General features: G+C 42.5%; 6 protein-coding genes across 9 annotated transcripts; 4 read left to right on the top strand and 2 right to left on the bottom strand.

Moving 5' to 3' along the window:
- Positions 1-549: 549 nt before the first annotated feature.
- BCIN_16g03200 (hypothetical protein) lies at positions 550-3,863 on the bottom strand. Its single transcript, XM_024698063.1, has 8 exons — positions 3,488-3,863; positions 3,174-3,404; positions 2,773-3,016; positions 2,477-2,718; positions 2,182-2,422; positions 1,259-2,128; positions 1,091-1,200; positions 550-962 (listed from the first exon to the last, which is right to left on the bottom strand). Exons 1-8 carry the CDS (start codon positions 3,576-3,578, stop codon positions 886-888), a joined length of 2,106 nt encoding a protein of 701 aa, XP_024553880.1. The 5' UTR covers positions 3,579-3,863; the 3' UTR covers positions 550-885.
- Positions 3,864-5,268: 1,405 nt separating this feature from the next.
- Positions 5,269-6,979, top strand: BCIN_16g03210 (hypothetical protein). Its single transcript, XM_001551851.2, has one exon. The coding sequence runs from the start codon at positions 5,676-5,678 to the stop codon at positions 6,831-6,833; it is 1,158 nt and encodes a 385-aa protein (XP_001551901.2). The 5' UTR covers positions 5,269-5,675; the 3' UTR covers positions 6,834-6,979.
- Positions 6,980-8,009: 1,030 nt separating this feature from the next.
- BCIN_16g03220 (hypothetical protein) lies at positions 8,010-9,414 on the top strand. The gene has a single exon (XM_024698064.1). It carries the CDS (start codon positions 8,766-8,768, stop codon positions 9,138-9,140), a length of 375 nt encoding a protein of 124 aa, XP_024553881.1. The 5' UTR covers positions 8,010-8,765; the 3' UTR covers positions 9,141-9,414.
- A 188-nt stretch (positions 9,415-9,602) lies between these two features.
- BCIN_16g03230 (hypothetical protein) lies at positions 9,603-13,051 on the top strand. The gene is made up of 7 exons (XM_024698065.1): positions 9,603-9,822; positions 9,877-10,255; positions 10,305-10,503; positions 10,561-10,592; positions 10,644-12,128; positions 12,179-12,517; positions 12,575-13,051. The coding sequence occupies exons 1-6, from the start codon at positions 9,653-9,655 to the stop codon at positions 12,302-12,304; spliced, it is 2,391 nt and encodes a 796-aa protein (XP_024553882.1). The 5' UTR covers positions 9,603-9,652; the 3' UTR covers positions 12,305-12,517; positions 12,575-13,051.
- Positions 13,052-13,315: 264 nt separating this feature from the next.
- BCIN_16g03240 (hypothetical protein) lies at positions 13,316-15,222 on the top strand. 4 transcript variants are annotated; one of them, XM_001551855.2, is made up of 4 exons: positions 13,316-13,985; positions 14,097-14,217; positions 14,269-14,776; positions 14,833-15,222. In XM_001551855.2, exons 1-4 carry the CDS (start codon positions 13,381-13,383, stop codon positions 14,964-14,966), a joined length of 1,368 nt encoding a protein of 455 aa, XP_001551905.1. In that variant the 5' UTR covers positions 13,316-13,380; the 3' UTR covers positions 14,967-15,222. The 4 variants fall into 4 exon arrangements, with proteins under 4 accessions (XP_001551905.1, XP_024553885.1, XP_024553883.1 ...); XM_024698066.1 differs by having other exon boundaries at positions 13,316-14,217; XM_024698068.1 differs by having other exon boundaries at positions 14,097-14,776.
- Positions 15,223-17,183: 1,961 nt separating this feature from the next.
- On the bottom strand, positions 17,184-18,799 carry BCIN_16g03250 (hypothetical protein). The gene has a single exon (XM_024698069.1). It carries the CDS (start codon positions 18,451-18,453, stop codon positions 17,788-17,790), a length of 666 nt encoding a protein of 221 aa, XP_024553886.1. The 5' UTR covers positions 18,454-18,799; the 3' UTR covers positions 17,184-17,787.
- Positions 18,800-19,309: the final 510 nt, after the last annotated feature.

Below are 19,309 nucleotides of genomic sequence, written 5' to 3' on the forward strand. Positions count from 1 at the left end.
TGGGGAGGACGAATTTGAGACTAGGGTTTGAGGATTAGGCATGGGGGGTAATATTAGATCAGATCAGCTCTGACTCTGGAGTGTGCTATGTGTGTGCTATGTATGTACTATCTGCCGTGTTTACTATATGAGAATCAGAACATAGCAAAACTCCTCTGGTACTTCTATTCTAGGCAAGATACTCTACTCTACTCTACTCTACTCTACTCTAGTTTCGGGATGTCTATCTGTTGATTTAGCAGATCCAGATGCAGATTTATAATTATAATTATAATTATGCGGTGGTTACTCGGCTGAACCGGATGAAGGAAAGTTGTGCTCAAGAAATGATGTAACTAGGTAGCTAGCAGTCAGGCAGGCAGGCAGGCAGTCTATAAGCGTGGATGTGAAAGATCTGAAGAGAATGATAGATGGTGGTGGGTGATGCATCTATTGTTATTTGAAGTTTGAATTTCGACTTTTTGCAGGCTAGGGGAAGTGAGATGATTTAGTATATCATATTGTGAATTTAGGCTGCTGATAATTCGACAATGCAATCAATAGTCGAGGTGTGGAGGTGAATTTCTTACTTCTTCACCGGGTAATCACTCTACGCTGGTCGAACGCAACCGTTATCGCCCATGGTACTTGCACAACACATTACATACACCATTTCAACATGAAGAACATCGTGTATCAATAACCAAATCCATAGAATATTCATTAAAAATCATTACACTAAATGCCCTTTGAATTCCCCGCAGCGAACAGAATAAACATCCAAAACACAGTAATACTCCAAGACGCATGTCCAATTCCGCGTTAAAGCTTTTCTTATACCAAGTACATCATCCTCATTGTCATTATAAAACATTAGGCTAAGGCAGCTAATAAAGGTTATATTCTTTAAAAGGGTGCTTGTGGGTAAAATGGTGCTCCGGCAAAATCAAAGCCTGTTTCGAGGCCATTCTGAGGGTAGGGTTCTGTGAGATGTCAGTATAAGTTGCTTTTGAGCGAAAGACGTGATTGAAGGAACGAGAAGCATGTAGCGAGATGGAGGAATCAATCGATGAGTAGCAGCAAGAAATGAAAGTGAATATGAATGACTTACCCCAAAAAATCGAATCGAACAAATCCATTGGTGACATATTTAACGTCTGCTCTACAGACTGCATATCACCACTCATGTTATTCATAGGAAGTTGTTGCGCATAGTCCATACTGTGTGACTGTTAGTAAACAATTTTGGATCAAATCATCGGGAATACAGCAAACATACGGTGGTACCATCCCATTTTGCATAGAAGCCATAGCAAGCGCAGCATTCTGTTGTTCATATTCACTTGTAGATTTAAAGTCTGGGTCCTGGATTGTCTGAGCTTCCGGGACCATGACCGCTCGTTGTTGAATTTGTTGTTGTTCAACCACCCATCCATGATCATATATATTCTTTAGAGCAGCCAAAGCCCTTGATAGAGGTCCGCTGAGTTCAATATCCTTATCTGATTTGGGAACGGTGGATGGCTGTTCTTTTGCTGCAGTAACCGACAGAGCACTTATCAGATCACCTTGTAGCTGTCGAACTTCCGGGTCAGTTTTCGTTTCGCCCAAGATCCCCAGAAGAACTGCAGATGAGAGGCCGTGGTAGGTGAATGCCCACGAACGTGTGGGTATGACGCTCAGTGAGTGCATTTTCAAGTACATTCTAACAGTCTCTGTGAGATTCTGTTTGCACTTTTCGGCGATGATTGCCTTCTGGTCGGAAGACATTCCATTTTCACCGCGTCGAAGAGCGGGTCGGCATAACACAGAGACGACAAAAGATGTGTGAAGACGAAGTGCAAAGTATTGTAATCTGTCCTGGACTGTCCTGCATTTATCTTTGATGCGGAGTGCTGGGAGAACTCTTTGGCGAATGTTCTCGACGTCGACTGAATTGGCGATGATTTGATTATAATCAGGCTCAGATACCGAATCATTCTTGACGAAATCCAGTACTCTTTGACATAGATGATACATAGCTTCTGTGTAGGTGAACCCCTCCGTCAAAGCGATTGGGCTTAGAGGGACTTTGCATCTTGTGATCACAGCGATTGGGGATCTGTCAAATGACAGTGAGAGTAAACTATCTTGCCAGACGATCGTCCACCTGAAACCCGTTAGAACAGTAGCAAAAACATGACAGCGAGTAAGTGAGCATACCATAGTTTACGACGAGGTAAATCATTATCCTCGGAAGATGTGAATCTACCACTCTCGTTAGGCCCCCTATGAAGGCCTAGAGCTTGAGCAAGTCTACAAGTAAGACCGATCAATGCCCACGAAGCCTCAGCTTTCATATCATTGGCTAGAACAAATCCGAGGATTAAAAGTGCTTGCAATGAATCCAACGATGGACGAATCAAGAAATTGGATAGCCTCAAGCAATGGAATGAAGTTTGAACTGTACTTGAGATTAGTCTTCTTCCATATTCAAAGAGAAAAGTATTCGGATTACCAAAAGATTGTGAGGCTGCTACACGTCTGTGGTATGTAGTTTCGGCGTAGTTTGATGATACAGCAAGGACTGCGAATAGCATCCCAAGCCAGGCTGACGATACTCCCTTCTGATTTGGACTCTTACTTTTTGCCGAACTGGCCCGATCTTCTAGATATATGCACAACTTCGTCTCAAAGTCATCAATATCAATCAGCAAGCCCCAAAAAGGCTGAACTATCTGTTTGTATATTTGGAATGATCTATGGGTATGTTAGCTGTGATTGAAACTTGCTTACATCTTCCGTGCTACTGACTTCAAGACATCTTTGTCCGATGGCAATGCCATAGCAATGTCATGTCTTATTTTATCCATATGTTCTTTCGACATAAACGGGTACGGAGCCGTTGATATTTGTAAACCTAGTATAGGCATGATGTCTTTCCGAATGACATCGTGTTCACCTTCGCCCGGTGATGATCCAATCTGAGCCTCTTCACTCAAAAAAGCTGCGATTGAATTCTGTCCAAGATATCGTGATTCGTTTGGATCATCTTCTTCTGTGGTGATATTAACTTCAAATTTCAATCGGGCTCACATTTATTTGGTATCAAGAACACTTGGCCCCGACTAAGGGAGTAGAGATGGCATAGTTTCAAATAATACATTTGTCGGTATTTGAACTTCTTGGCAGAGCTGATATGAATTTGGATTTACCTGTTGTTCTGGGCCAGCCGTCTTCTTTTCTACCAGAGTAATCACTGGCACTATCCGGGGTACGGGCTCTTTTAACTCCAGCTACTGAAGCCGTCGGTATCGTCTTCCCGAGATCCCGATTCTTAGGATTGTACGAGCATAAGAGAGCGTGATCCCTCTTCACACAATTCTCACATGGATGTTTATTATCACATTTGACCTTCCGTTGCCTGCAAGGCCAGCACGCGGTCCCTAAGACTTGTTTAGCAAGTTGCCAATGAAGGATTCCTGACATGCCACTATCCAGCCAAGAATGGGGAAATGATCCATCATACCATATCGAACTTTACGATGTGAGTGTATGATCCTATTGGCCTCATCAGGAGTGATGGAGGCTTCGATTGGTTCTGATGGTCCTTCACTCATGGTCGTCGTGGGACAATTCCATTCAGTTCATGAAAGTAAGGTTGGGAATGCCGAGGGAATTCCGGAAAGTGCTTATCTTACTCACTCGACTCCACAGCTAGGCGATGTTTGGTCTAGCTTCACACGTGATAGATCGCTTGGTATCGACTTGGCAATGCAACACAATGAAGGGGAAAATAAGAAGATGTTGATCTCCTCGGAGGAAAATTCGAGTAGATGGGGATAAAACGACTAGAAGGATTCAAAGACATGATAAGTCATGCGAATATGAATGATTATACAATCAGAATTATGAAAATTTTCTTCAGATCGCTCGATATACCTATCATCAGCAATCATTCGAAAATAGCCGCATAACTAGGATCCTCACATAGATTAAACTCCGAATAACGGATTCAAGTCGGGATATGCTCTTTACCCTTCTCCCGCGTGTCCCGCTCCCTGCTTGTTCTTGATGATTGGGTAGCTGAGATTCGTTGGTCAGCCCTATGATGTTAAGTGACTTAGGTTGCATCTAAATCAGGAACAAAAGTGGTTCCTCAAATACATCTGATACTACACTCGTGTAGAAATATCTGACCAGGTGGTCTTCAACAACATACTTTGGTTTATGATTCCAATTTCAACAAACAACTTTCGTTCTGTCCCACTCTATTGTCATGAAACTCCAGCTCACATTCATAATGTCAGTCTCCTCAGTCTCAAACAGCTTTAGGTTATCTGTCAATTGCTTTCACACTTCAGTATCCCTCATTACAGACTGATGCTATGCTTATGGACGACAATACGTCAATTCTTGAATGGGCGAAAATGCCAGTGGGTATATGCGTCGATTTGGTCTAGCTCGTCACCCATATATAGATTAGTGCGAGGCTCCTGTTAAGTCCGAACTTATACAAGAACTCGAATCAAGCTTTTGGTTTTATGCAACTACCTTGGTGCCTTGAAGAGTCCCGCCCACCATACAGTTTCAGATTTCTTGCATTGAGTTCTTTTTGCGGCTGTTGAAAGGTTTCTGAAAAGGTATGAGTGGTTCGAAGACCCATACTTCTGCGGTTTTCTTCAAAAATGCTAAACCATGCATCATTAATCCATTCTTCGACTTCTAATCAAATGTTGATGCAACCTCCCTTCCCCCCCCCCCCCCCGGCACCCATTCTAGGACCTGCACTTGCGACGTAGGTCAAACTACTCAGGCAGTCTGCAGTGGCTTTTCATGCTTTGAATCGAATTGTCATATGGCATTTGTGAAAGCGATTGTCTCTTCTCGGAGTACTGGCAATCCTCCAGAACTCTCTGAAATGTAACAAAGGGTCATTCAAAAAGTCATTTTGGAGATTCTGCTATGATTCACTCCGGCATTCCAGTGTATTCAAAGTAGAGTTGAATCCTAGCTGACAGTTGACATTCTTTTCGTTGAATGATTCTGATGGAAATGTAATTGCGTTTGATTTAATGTGCAAATTTCTGTACTTGGAGGATGAATGCGATGCTTCACAAAGTCCAAGAGTACCCAACTCCTTTCTTCCTGAAAGCTCTGGTTTGTTTTTGACCAAAACATTCAGATATGCAACCAAACTCTTTCACATACGTCATTATTTGACGACGAAGCCTTGATTGGCCAGAATAGTAGCTTCGTCTGGCTCAACTTCGGTCCAAAGGGGGGAATCTCAGCCTTACAGCTTTATTTGACAATTTGACATGCAAGACGTTCAATATCGGTAGTATTTTACTCGTTAATCACATTATTGCCTATTCTTTGCATTAGAGTATATCTAGAAGCAATGTACAAGATATCAAACCTCAACAATCACAATTGGATCTCAAGTGGGATATTGCAATTATGAATCCCACATACACCATGTTGACACCATTCAAAATTTCTTAAAGTATTTTCTGTCTTGTTCACTCGAAGATTCACACCTTGAATACTTCCCCTACTTGCATCTTTCTCTCTCTCAGATTCCTATATAAAGCCTGCTTCTTCCTGGTTTTCTCCTCTTCTTCATTCAACAGATACCGGACATCGACAGGACCTCATTTCACTATTTTCAGACACGGACTAACCAATAAATAAGACACCAAAGATCAATCGCCATGTCTTCCAGAGACATTTATAACAAGGCAACAGTCTACAGCCCTGTAGACACTCGCACCAACCCCCCTCAAAATAGCAGTCCTTCCAATAAGCTTTCTTCCTTCAATCGGCCATCCTCTTCTACCATCCCAAAAGCATACACTACACTCGAAAGAGACAATAAATCGACAAATAAATGTTTGTCTCAACAGCATACCTTACTTCAAAGAGATGGGCAGGCGTCTTCTTCCCGTGGACACACTTCAAGTTCTCATGATCGCACTCAGCTCAACAGAGACCAACAATCATCGTCAGGCTCAAGACGGCCCAGCATGATGCGCGCAGCAACAACTGCTCCTCCAGATGCGAAGAGCAAGTTTAAGTCTCAGCATGATGTTAAAATGGCCTCTCAACAAGTCAGATATCATGAGATGAATTACGAAGAGAAGAAGAAACAGGACGAATGGGTCAGTAATTTCATCGTTTATGCTGGACCATGCCCTGCTGGGTTCAGCTGGGAGCGTGTCAAGTATGGATATGTCTGTAATGGCGGGAATCATTTGTGTACCGATGACCTTCTGGCTGAAGGTAAGGGCGGATTTTACATGGGAACTCTCGATGCTGGATGGTGGGGCCCAATATATGACTCAGGCAACCATTTACGATTGCAATATGCAAAGAATATAGTTCTAGAGTATGCCAAGAAACACGGATTAGACCCAACAGTCGCCCCCGTCGTCCCACCACCTAATATACCAGCAAGTCATGAAGTTCACCCAGGAATTGCAAAAGCACTGGCAGGCCAGGGACATATGCCACAAGCTTGTCCAGTTGAAGATTTCCTTCTACAATTCCAGCTAGTAGGCGAATTTGAGAGAAGTATGGGACTTGGAAACAACTCTAGGTCCTCTCACCATATTTCTGGAGTATCAAGTCACTATACGTCAAATGGTCATCGATCATCAAGTGGATATCTCTCATCTAGTAGACATCACTCATCCGGAGGAACACCTCAGCTAAGCACCCTCTATGGACCAGGCGGTCTACCAAATAGACTTGCAATGGGCACGCGCTATGGCTCTGTATCCCAGGGAGGTCAATTCTCGCACGGATATCTACCAGCTGCTTATTCCAATGATCCACATGGACAAGGGCCATTAGGAAGCCGCAAACATTAAGCCTGATTCGGCGGAGGAAGGAATCTGTGTATTACGCTATACTACGTTCTAGGGAATACTAGATGACAGTAATGATAATGACGATGCGTGACTTTAGCTAAGGACATACTTAGATGACAGATAGTTTAATGCGAGGTTTTATATCAAGATAATGGAAAATGGGAATATGCGTATGAAACGTGAACGCAACTGTGAATATCTTGACGAAAACTATCTGTCGTTTCCCAGTTTCCGTCTCATTCACATTCATACCTCTTAAATAGGCATTCAGTTCTAATCCAAACACTTGAGACGAAACTCCCTTTCCGGATCCCTACACATTCTCCGCGTGATCGAGACAGTCTTCCCAATTTCCAACCATCTTTAAAGGGACATCGCTAACGCTGGCTATTTGTATATTTTCCTATTCTATCATGGCCATTTTATTCGAATGCGGGTGTACATTTTGCTGCAGCTTGCAAGATTTGCTCATGGGATTACATTCGAGTGCATCAGCTACACACCTGATGATTCGGATCTAAGCGGGTTCTCTTTAATTATGGGAGAGATTGTGGTAGTTGTAGTATCGGACGAGAAGTGAATACAGATTGTGGGAATGTGAGAATGTGATTTAACTTTGGTTATACATAGAGACAGTGATGAAACTGTGGCACTGAAGTTTCTTAGGAAACGAACTGACGCAGAAGAGTGGCAAGAGCGAAGAAAAGAATGACGAGGTAAATTTGTTACATTCCGTGTAAAAACTCAACGAATGATGTCGCCAGACTCGGAGAGAAAGTCAGATCACTGAAATTATGTAAAGGTCTTTTGCTCTCGAGAAGAAAAAGTACTAATATTTGAAAACAGGGCTGAAATGCGCTGCGCGCAATGCTTCATTCATGTAGAAGTTGTTGAAATTTATCTGTGACTATTGATTATACAAAGATCGATTATTCAACAGCAAAATGTGACGGACTGCGCTGCTTCAAAAGTCCCACCAGCTGGATCCTGTGGCGATAAATTCGATACGAGTGATTACTAGGGCCTCACACTTGCTGAGAAGAGGAAGTAAAGATTATAACCAGAAGTTGGTGCGAAATCATCCGCCAACGACTTTGGGATCGTTTCCTAGCCTCAAAATGGTCAAGAATACCATGGAATTGCCAATACGAGAAGATCTCTGGGATTTCAGACGCTGAAGGGTTTGGGAATTACATTGGCTGCAAACATGTTGATTTTGATATACCAGAATACAGCATTTCTCTACATTCTATTCATCCTACATGGCCGTCCAAACATCAGATAGAATTCACAATAGACGTTTTAAACTTCCATCAACAATAGTGCCTAGTCAGAACAGCTTTGGATGCGACTATTTGATTACTGGTATTACTCTAAGTATCAATAATCTTTTAATGACATGCATTGTACCGGGCGGTAGGTATCTAAGCTGGGAATATTGAAGAAGAAGTTGGACGTGAAGCACCTACTCAATGACTTTTGCTTTGCTTAGTAGTGTTGGCCGTACTTGATTGGATGACGGTACAACTAAGCTTGAGAAAGACTCGAGTCATCTGGTCGCTGTGAAGATGTACCTGCCAATACTAGAGTGATTGGGGATGCAGAAGATCGTTGTATCCGCCAGTTGTCGAGGAAGGCTGTCGACCAGTATGAGCATGGTATAATGTAGTGCCTCGGTCTATTCACGACAATGATGACCTCGGCATAGATTTTTGGGCAAATCTGCTTTTTACATCAGTTCTCCGATCGACGAAACCCCGCCTGCTGCCTGACGCAATCTCTGGTGGATACTACACACCCTCAACTTGATCACTGACTCTGAAAATTTGATATTGAAAGATACCGCGAGTCCCGACCATCGATTTGATCAGGTATACCTTCATCAACCAAGGATTTGATAACCCATCAGCTTTTCCCCTAATCTCCTGCCACATGCGTGTCATGTGTATCTATGATGAGATCCTCAAGCACATATATGCATGTGTTACCAGAAGAGGCAAACCGCCTAATCCCAAACAAGCAGCTTTAACAAAATCCTGGGTTTGGATTGGCACTTACGTACCTGCCCTATCTGCTGCAATTTCATTGCCACTGCTATCACTGGCAGATCTAGAACTTCTAGCACCAGGGTATGTTACCAAACTTTGGAAGAACAACAACATTCCTTCTGCTCATGATAATTGTGAAACCAGTGCCGGATTTCCTAGTGCGATTTCTAAGCTTCTCTTAACGATAGTGGAAACGATTAAGACGAGACCAGGAGGTTCCATAGCTGGACATGAGGAATATCAAGGTAATCCTGGATGACCTGGACTTTTAATGCTATATTGTAAGCTAGATTTGGGACACCAGGGAGAGAAAATCAAGGTGCGTGCCGTCTAGATTCTACCCTGATATGAAGACTTCAAATCGTACTGGTTGTATAGAATCTTGCGTGCTCCTTCCTATGTGGTCGTCCTTGTCGCCTGTCAATTTGGGTCTCAAGTTCTGAATCTGGGTCTTGTGTATTGTATGGAAATCTTGGTTGGGAATTCGCTTTTGCGGCGTCGTAAATCATGATCAGGTCAATATTATAAAAACAATTTTCGCCTTGGGCGTGATAAGCGGCGGACGGTCAGCGGAGGATCAACGGAGGTTGATGTTTATCTCCGTGCAAATATCCAGGAATCATTCAGCCGTCCCTGGTCTTCATCACGTGAAACCCGCTGTCCTGCGAGGCAACCAGTCAGCCAATTAATCTGTTTACCATCTTCCATTCTCCTCCATTTTGAAGATTGCCCGGTACATCATCAGCGACACGCTAATATTGCTCGAGTATCATGGCTGATATTGTACCCCCAACGGCTTCAGAACTGCCAGGAACTGTATCTCAACCATCCCCCCTCAAAGACAATACAGGGGGTAATTCACAGGAAAAGAAGATTCCATCCAGAGCAAGTCGGCAAAGATTCAAGCCACAATTATCATGCACCTTTTGCAGAGCACGAAAGTATGCAATTAAGATCCGATCTACTCCATATTGACCTTGCACTAACCCAACTAGACTAAAATGCGACCGCAACTCCCCTTGCAATAACTGCTCTAAGAGAGACTTGTCTTCATCATGCACATATATCCACAATTCACGTGAGAAGATATCTCATGCCCAGAGGACCAGAGGAAAACCGAAAGATGTTCAAGACCGAATCCAACACCTAGAGGAGCTAGTCGTGACGTTGATGAATCAAGCCAAAGATACAACGGCCCCATCGGAACCAGATATCTTACCCGGCTTTCAAAGCTCTACAATCAAGCCCCGAGAACTTTCATGGCCTGATGATGCTACGGTGTCTGAGAGCGTGGACTCAATTGGACGTATATCTGTCCAAGATGAGCGGCAGAGTTACGTGGGCGAGTCTCATTGGGCGGCGATACTCGAGAATGTATGTTTCCATCTTCATACAAGCCCAGAAGTATCTGACAATGCTACAGATAGCTGGATTGAAAGAATCATTAGGATCTGAGGAGTGGCCACATGGTACATCGCGTGGAAAGAACACTTACAAAGGGCCTGAGCTACTTCTTGGAGACAATAGAACTGCCTCAAGGGAATCTATTCTTGCTTGTCTCCCGTCGGAAGCTTTGGTGAACAATTTGGTCGATCGCTACTTCACTACAATTGACGCTTGCTGTAAGATAAACACTTTGTGAAGATGGGATTGAACGCTAAATATATATATATATATAGTTATGAATCATGCCCCAACTTTTAGAAAGGAGGTAAGAATCTTTCTTATGTAAAAATTAGCTCATTCTTTAATTCTTTTGTAGTATGCTGAGTTTTGGGATAATCCCGACTCAAAATCCATTTCCTGGATTGGATTGTTATTTTCCATAATATGCCTTGCCGCAAACTTTGAATTGAGAACAGGAGATGCTCCAATAGCCGCACTGTCAACATCGGCTATACGCGACACAGAACAGCGGATTAGGATATATCGCGAGAAAACGGTACAATGCCTTGTGAATAGCAATTACACGGAGCCTGGTCCGCACACTGTTGAAACTCTCTTACTTTACTATTTCAGTGAGCACTTTCAAACTAAGGACACAATCTTCGGATCTTGGATGGTTTTGGGGATGATTGTCCGTGCAGGAATGCGATTGGGTATGCATCGGGATGCCTCACACTATCCCAGCATATCGGTTTTTCGCGGTGAGATGCAACGTCGCGTATGGGGCATAATACTAGTTCTCGATATTCAAATTTCATGTCAAATTGGGCTTCCTCGAATGGTAAGCGAAGGGATGTATGATACGAAGCCTGCCAGTCACCTCTTAGACGAAGATCTCTTCGAAGATATGGTGGCACTGCCTCCCGCCAGATTGGAATACGAATCGTCTCCTGTAGGCCACGTACTTTTTAAACATCGTCTTCTTTTAGTATTTGGAAAAATATTTGACGCGTCAAATCTTGTCACTCCTATTCACTATGATGAAGTTATGAGGCTTGAAAAATTGCTCTTTGACGCTCTTGGAGAAATTCCAGAGTTTTTCCGAGCCAGATCCATCCATGATCTCGATAGCGGTTCTCCCAAGTTAAGAGTGAGGAGGTTCTTAATTGAAATGGCTTACCTAAAAGCACGTTGCTATCTTCATCGTAAATTTCTCTCGGAAGCCGGATCATTGCAAAAACACTCTTACTCTGTCAAAGCGTGCGTCGATTCTTCAATGATGATTCTACAATATCAAAGTTACATGACCAACGAGATAGCTCAGGGTTGTTCGCTAAACGGCATTAAATGGGTTACATCTTCTTTAATGACTTACGATTTTCTCTTAGCCGCAACACTTCTTTGCCTTTATCTTGGGCAATTGATGGCTGCAGAGGAACAATCTGTGGATACCAGCCTTCGGAACTTTCCAATCGACTGGACTATAAGAGATATTTTGCATGCTTTGTCAAAATCTTACCAAATATGGAACAATCCTGATAAATCATCGGAAGATACCATGAAATTTTCGAAGGTGCTCAAGGCCATGCTAAGAAAAGTTGATCATTGGTCTACCGTAAATAAAGTCCAGGGCGAGGTTGCAAAGGAGAGGACGAGCGAACCTAACTCTAATATCTCATTCGCTGAGCATCGCGAGATTCTTTCCGCTTCTATCACACACGAAAGCCGTCTTCCAATTTATTCTGCTTCAAATACGTATGCTTTGCAACTAAGTAACTTCGAAGAAAGCCCAAGTGACTCTCCTACATCAAACATCGGTATGATAGGAGACATTCTGAATGATCCGACTGGTCTCGATTGGGTAAGTGACTGTTGATAATCCGTCGAATACATACTGATCAAGACAAACAGAGTCTATGGGATAGCAATTTTCAAGGGAGCAGCAATTTCATTGATACATCGGCTCCGCTATATTCTTCCGATCCGTACTTTCCTTTTCAGGCAGCTGGATTTGAGTCCAATTTGGACGGCAGTTGATGATCACTAATTAATCCCCAACATTGGCCGATTACCAATGCATGGCTTGTCCAAAGCTTATGTACAGGTCGCAGCCAAAAATTGGGCTTCCCAAGAAAGCTTAAAGGTTTCCAATGCAACGTGGGTGGGGGGATTTTATTATTGGTTGGATGCCCCTGTCTGATATTCGCTTATTTTATAGCCTGGGCGAGATTACGAATAACTGGAAGACTAGTAAGTTAAATTCTACCGGTTCCCACACCACCATTCTAATAAAATTGATTCTAAAAGACTGTGCCTCAACAAGCGATGATATATGACGAGTGCGATTAGTTGTCACACGAATTGCTAAGCACTGAAGCGGCAGGTAGATGACCGGCTGATTGTTGGACACTGCTTGAAATAGTCAGGTGGTGTTTCGCGATAGTGTCTCTAGAATCAAGAAGGTCTGAACTGCTGATAACGGACTTGATGCCGATCTTTCGAAGCTCATCGTCTCCTTCAAGTGGTCGGATACATGTCAAATGGTTTGTCGCGCAACATTGATGCAACGCGATGTTGGCTATGCGCAGAGCTATCACAGATTCTCACATATTATAACTCTATCTTTAAGCATATTCATGGGTTCTAGATGTAGTTTCAATTTACAGGGATGAAAATCTGGGGAATACTAGCCATTTTACCTTGCCTCACCCGCATCAAACGCGTGTCCATCATGAAAGAAATGAAATTGCACCCCATACTTCCAAAAAATACCGAATCTTCCCAATCTATCACCGATCTATGACCGAAAACGAGGTCAAACTTCACTGATGTGACGCCGTCGTTGTTGGAAAAACATTGCCAAGAAACTGCCAGCCATCCTTAGAATATGTATCTTGGCCTGAAATGGTGCTCTGCCCGTATAGACAGCGTCGGATCGGTGAAATGACGATGAAGGAGGGATAATCGAGAGGATTTAGAATAGAAGGAGGTGTGTTTGCTTGAGAGATAAAAAGGTATGTGTCCGGATCGTTTTGCACAGCTTTATTTGAAGCAGACTCAATCTTCTTTCCCAAAACATCACTTCCAGCTTTCACAGCGAAGATCCTCCAAACATGCATTTCATCAACGGCCACGCGATTCTGCTGACCACCTTCTTTCTCAAACAGAGCATTCTGGCAGCACCAACTGGAGATCCTCTCCTTGGTTACAACCCTTCAAACGTTGTCATCAACCAAAATACCGACAATGTCGACTATGAACTTGCACCAGGACAAACAGATCCAGCAACTGTAGGTGCCTATCTGGATTTCAGCAAAATTGAGAACCCTCAACCAATGCGCGGCTCCAAAGGTGGTACCGACCCAGGCCCAAGAACTTCAGCATACGATATTCTTAACCCCGATAAACTTGCACCTCCAGGCACCGACCACGGAAGCGTAAGCAATGCACAATGGCCCTTGGGGCTCAGCCATGCGAAACTAGGACTCGATCATGGAGGATGGTCGAGACAGCAAAATATTGACAATATACCTGCTGCCACAGAAATGGCAGGCGTAGATATGCGTTTGGAAGAGGGCGCTTACCGTGAATTGCATTGGCATAAAGCGGCAGAGTGGGCTTATATCTTCAATGGAAGTGTGAGACTTCAAGCTGTTAATGATGAAGGTCAGACTTTTGTTGATGATTTGAGTGCGGGTGATGTTTGGTATTTTCCTCCGTAAGTGATCCAAGCCACCGCGCGCTCTAAATCATGATATGCTCGCTTGAGGGGTGTTATTCCTTGGCGTGCTATTCCAGCTTGTGATTTTACTGACGAACATTATTTCAGAGGTGTGCCGCACTCTCTGCAAGGATTGAAAGGTGGAGTAGAATTTCTCTTGGTTTTTGATGACGGAAGTTTCTCCGAAGACAATACCTTCTTGGCTTCCGAAGTCTTTGCACATAATCCAGTAAGATAACCCCTGTGGAACCCATGATATCAAGAGCTAATTACCACTAAGATTGAAGTCCTTTCCAAGAATTTCCAACTTCCCAAATCCGCCTGGTCCGACATCCCTTCAGGAGAACTCTTTATTTTCCCCGGCACAAAAGCCCCCACCGATATAGCCGAACAGAACATCACCGGTTCGGCTGGTCTTGTACCTAAAGAATTCTCCTACTCTTATCATCTCTCCCAAGCCCCTCTGACGCACGATACTCCCGGCGGAACCATAAAGATTCTCGATCCAAAATCCTTCCCGCTCGCAGCCCAATTTTCTGCCGCAGTCGTAACTTTGCATCCTGGAGCTATGCGCGAAATCCACTGGCACACCACTAGCGATGAATGGAACTTTTTCATATCTGGCAGTGCGAGAATTAGTATATATGCAGCCCAAGGATTAGCAAGAACATTCGACTATCGTGCGGGTGATTGTGGATATATCCCCAAAGGAATGACGCATTATGTTGAGAACACTGGGAATGATGACGTGGTATTTATTGAAGTTTTGCAAGCGGACCATTTCTCGGGTAAGTTCTATTTGCTGCTTGTCATTATGACTTGATGGGATGCTAATGTTCGATAGATATTTCGGTCGGCCAGTGGGTTGGTTTGACGCCCAAGCAGATTGTAGCTGATACGCTAAATTTATCCAACGAGACAGTGTCGGCTTTCAAGAAGGAGAAGCAATATATTGTGACAGGCGATGTGGCGGAGTGAATAGGCTCACAGGATTCTGGGTGGAAATGTCTTTCGTTTTTCTGTTTAGTGCGCTTAGGTTCTTCTTTCGCTCAATTTTGGTTGTTTTTCATTTAATATACGCCCTCATGTATTGTTGCAACGAAAAGAAATTTTCTGTTTTCCCGCCACTAAAGGCAGATGCAACCATTTAGATAGCTTCTCAACAATTCTATCATTTTATCTCGAGCATGCTAAGTGAATCTCAAATAATTATGATTTTGGTATGAGTAGAAGAAATACAAATATAGAAGAGTAGATTCCCGGACGGAGATGGTAATTTGACTATATTTGACCTTCCTCAGCTGTAAGAAGCTTAAGGCTTGCGATACGAGGCTTTTCTTGGCACCTCGCTTCTATGAGATCATCTGCTTGCCGAGTGGGGGTAGACACTTGAGAAGGGATAAATGCACCTCAGCCACTGTAAAAGAGTAGAAGTTGGTGAAGATCACACAAGAAAAGCCTTCGCATACACCATAGTCAACCTAACAGCTATGCGTAGTGATTGGAGGTGAATCGCTACATAGCGACAACGAGGTGCGAGGACGCACTTGGAATGACCACACAACGCAGGGGGTCGAAGTAAGAGGGTGTAAATTCCATGCATTTTGAGTCCACAAGAGGAGGAGCTATCAATACTAATGATCTTGTCACGCGACCCAAAGATCACGTTTTTCCGTGCACACCACCTGTATAGATATGATGGATTAATCTACATAAACCTTTATAGCAGTTCGTGAAGGAGGACTCTCTGTTGATTGTAAAATCTGTAAACCTTCATTAGGACCTCAACATGAGTTGTGGGTTCTGAACAAAACGCATATTTCCAAACTATCCTGAGTGTTCCGAAAGTGTTTTTTATCGGGACATTTGCGTACCCTGTGGTGGCAAAGTTAATATTATCGACGAAAAGAATTTCAATATAAATCCCCATACAAATTTTCAATCATAAACAAGCGCAAAAGTAATATTTTTGTAATATAAAGTATCTGTTGGTACGAGAAAGATACGGAAGACGTAGCACCCACGAATTGGGTAGGTCCTGTATGTCTAATTGTATTCATCTAAAGAGCTAGCTACGTATTGAAAGTAGTAAGTCTTATATAGACTTACTGAAAGAGCTAGTCTCTTCAATTTTCTAATCGAAATCAACATCAGTACGCAAAATAAAAGCCATAAACCCATTCCGACTATTGTCACAATCCTCCATCACCTCAATCCTGCCGATGACGTTCCTGATCTCTTTCAATTTTATGGTTTTCAATCTGCCTAATCTTTTATTAACAGAGCTATCAACTATCAGGAAGCTCCATTTCTTATATCTTCGTATAAAGCGAAACTTCTGTATTATTGTAATTTCTTCCTAGTTGTAGTTTTGCGTGCTAATCTGCACTCGCCTATATTGCTCCTTGGTTTCTCCTTCCAAATACAACCATAAACCCATTCCGAATATTATCACAATCCTCCATCACCTCAATTCTGCCGATAACATTCCTGATCTCTTTCAATTTTATAGTTTTCAATCTGCTCAATCTCTCATTAACAGAGCTATCAATTATCAGGAAGCTCCATTTCTTATACCTTCGCGTAAAGCGAAATTCCTATACCATTGCAATTTCTTCCCAGTTGTAGTTTTGCGTGATAATCTGCACTCGCTCATATCGCTCCCTGGTTTCTCCTTCCAAACACCACCATACATACGAACTATCGCGATTCTTTGTTGAAACGCTCTGTCCAATGGTTATCCCTATTATTATCTCGGTATCGATCCTCGCTCTCTCAAAGAGTCTTGTGGAATCCGCATTGATCGACCATTGTCCCAAATCCTCCCCTCTAAAGTGCTGCTTGATTAGATTGAGTTTTATGTGATTCAGATTTGTGTGAAGAGATGCTCTAGCTGTTATTGGAAACTCTAATCCTTGTTCCCATTCCGTCTTTCTCTGTCCATAGCGACTCATGGATTCTGGTAAGTGATTCATATGTTCCATTTGTATCAATCGATTCGAGAGGGCCTTATTCATATCCACCATATTGACCACCATATCCTTACAAATACCAATTTTCCTGATATTCAATAAAGGCAAATGAATCTTTTTACTTCTCCCTACTTTGGAATTTCTTTGACAGACTTCGTAAGGGGGTGTATACACAAAACGCGTATGGGGTAAAAAGGGTCCTATTATTCTGTCTACCCCTTCGTATAAAGCGGCTCTGCTATTCTATAGATGCTGACATCCCACTTACGCATGTGGGGAAAACACGTGACATAGTCACATGTTTTCGTCAGCCACGTTTTCGGTATACTGCATCATCTAAGTGTAGACCTGATTCAGTTCATAGTACTAGGTTTTTTCAGATCCACTTTGGTATTTGCAATACAATTTCGAGCTGCTCGCTTGGGGATATTTTTCAAGTATGTCTCGGTCACATCGCTTTTGGCCGATGCTTTGTCTCTGACCAAACGTTGAGCAATCTGGTTGTACTGACGGGTAAAGCGTGCCAACCCGTCAGCGTTCTCTTTACCCTTTTGCTTGTACTTTTTAGCGAGTCGACGAATGTAATCCCTGGAATACATTTTCTGGTACACATCATCAGAAAGGTACTCTTTGAGGAAGGTTGGCTTGAATTTTCGATCCCAGTCCCAGCCTTCCGGTTGCCATTCCCTCATAGCCTTCACATCTTCCCGAAGATTTCTCTCAACTTTCAGGGGAATTCGAAGACGGAAGTCCTCTTCACTCATCTGGTAGTTACGTCGAAGTTGTTCCATCCCTTCACACTATTCAGTGGCATTGGAGTCTTGAAACTATGGTATCCTTTTTTGTTCAGGGAGAGGCAATGGTGATATATTTGCCTTGCTTAGGTGCTTCAATATGAGTGCAAGCTGGGTACAGTTTTCCGACCATATATAAGGTGCGAATCTGGACAGAAAATTGTTTCGTTGGGGGAATAGAGAAAAGCTCTGAATTCGTCGTTGTTGCTCATCTTGTTGCAATTGCTCAAAAGAATCTGGTGTAGGTGAAGCTTGAATTTTGATCGATTTCTTCGATACAATGATTTCGTACATGTCTGTATATTCTTCTTTCAATCGATCTGCCTCTTCTTGAACCTCTTTTATACATTCATCTGATTTGTCTTTCGAAATAAGTTCAACAAGAACTTTTGCATAACTATTGCTCCCTTTTGTTTGTCGAACCTGAAAGCCGTGCAGAATGAGTTGAATTCGTATGAGTTTGAGAGCTTCGCGATGTGCAATTTTGAATGTAGCATCCGTCCAGCCTTCGTACCACTCCTGAAATTCTTCCCACAAATGTTGTCCCTTATATTGTCTATATTGCGAATTGATCATCCACATAGTGATATCAGCATTCACTTGGGTTTCTGTGAGTTCTGCACTACTTGGGTTCAACTGTCTTCCCCAAACTGCAGAGTCCACTTCGTACGGAACTGATTCAGGAATTGGAAAAACCATATTGAAGGGTAATATTCGATGTCGTATAGCGTGTACGAGAGCATGATGGACGCAGATAGAATTGATACAGAATCAATCTATCCTGAAGAAAACACAACTGTAATCAGGGATCTCTTCTTAGCATATAATCCGAAAAAATAGTATGGGGAATGTAGTATTCTAGTTCTTCCACACAAATCGTATGTGAACTAAGTCTAATACGATTTTGTTCGTCTTCTCATTAGGTTCGACCTTGCTGTTTTGTGATTGTTATTCTTGCTCACCCCCTTCGTACGCTCTTTGTACGAAGGGGGTGAAGAGCGTACGGAGGGGGCTTTTTGGCATATATGTAACGTGGTTTAACACCGGGTCGCCAATATCACCGGGTCGCCATTGATTTTTACATACAAAAAACGTCTGTGTGTAACCGTGCACTTTCTTTATTCTTGAATATAATTTTATAAAATCTGAAAGTGTAAGATTTAATTATATAAATATTATAAAAATCTGATTATTTATTGGAAGTTTGAATTGATATAAAAGTTATTATTAAAACAATTTTTTGTAACGAAAATCGTGACAATTTTGGCTTTTTTCGAAATATAATAGAAATATTAATATAAAAACTAGATTTTTCAATAAGTGATTTCTTATTATTATTTAATATTCTTTTTTTTAAAAAATATAATGATTGGTTATTAAAATATGAATATTAAAAAAGACTTAGTTTTGGTATATTTTTGAAATGGCGACCCGGTGATATTGGCGACCCGGTGTTAAACCACGTTATATCTAGATGTGGTTTATCTCACTTACACGCGAAGGGCGGAGGTGGGGTAAAACGTGATCCGTCACGTTTTTGCTCACGTGTTCCCAC

This window comes from Botrytis cinerea, chromosome 16 (assembly GCF_000143535.2).
Source record: "Botrytis cinerea B05.10 chromosome 16, complete sequence".
Classification (NCBI taxonomy): Eukaryota; Fungi; Ascomycota; class Leotiomycetes; order Helotiales; family Sclerotiniaceae; genus Botrytis; species Botrytis cinerea.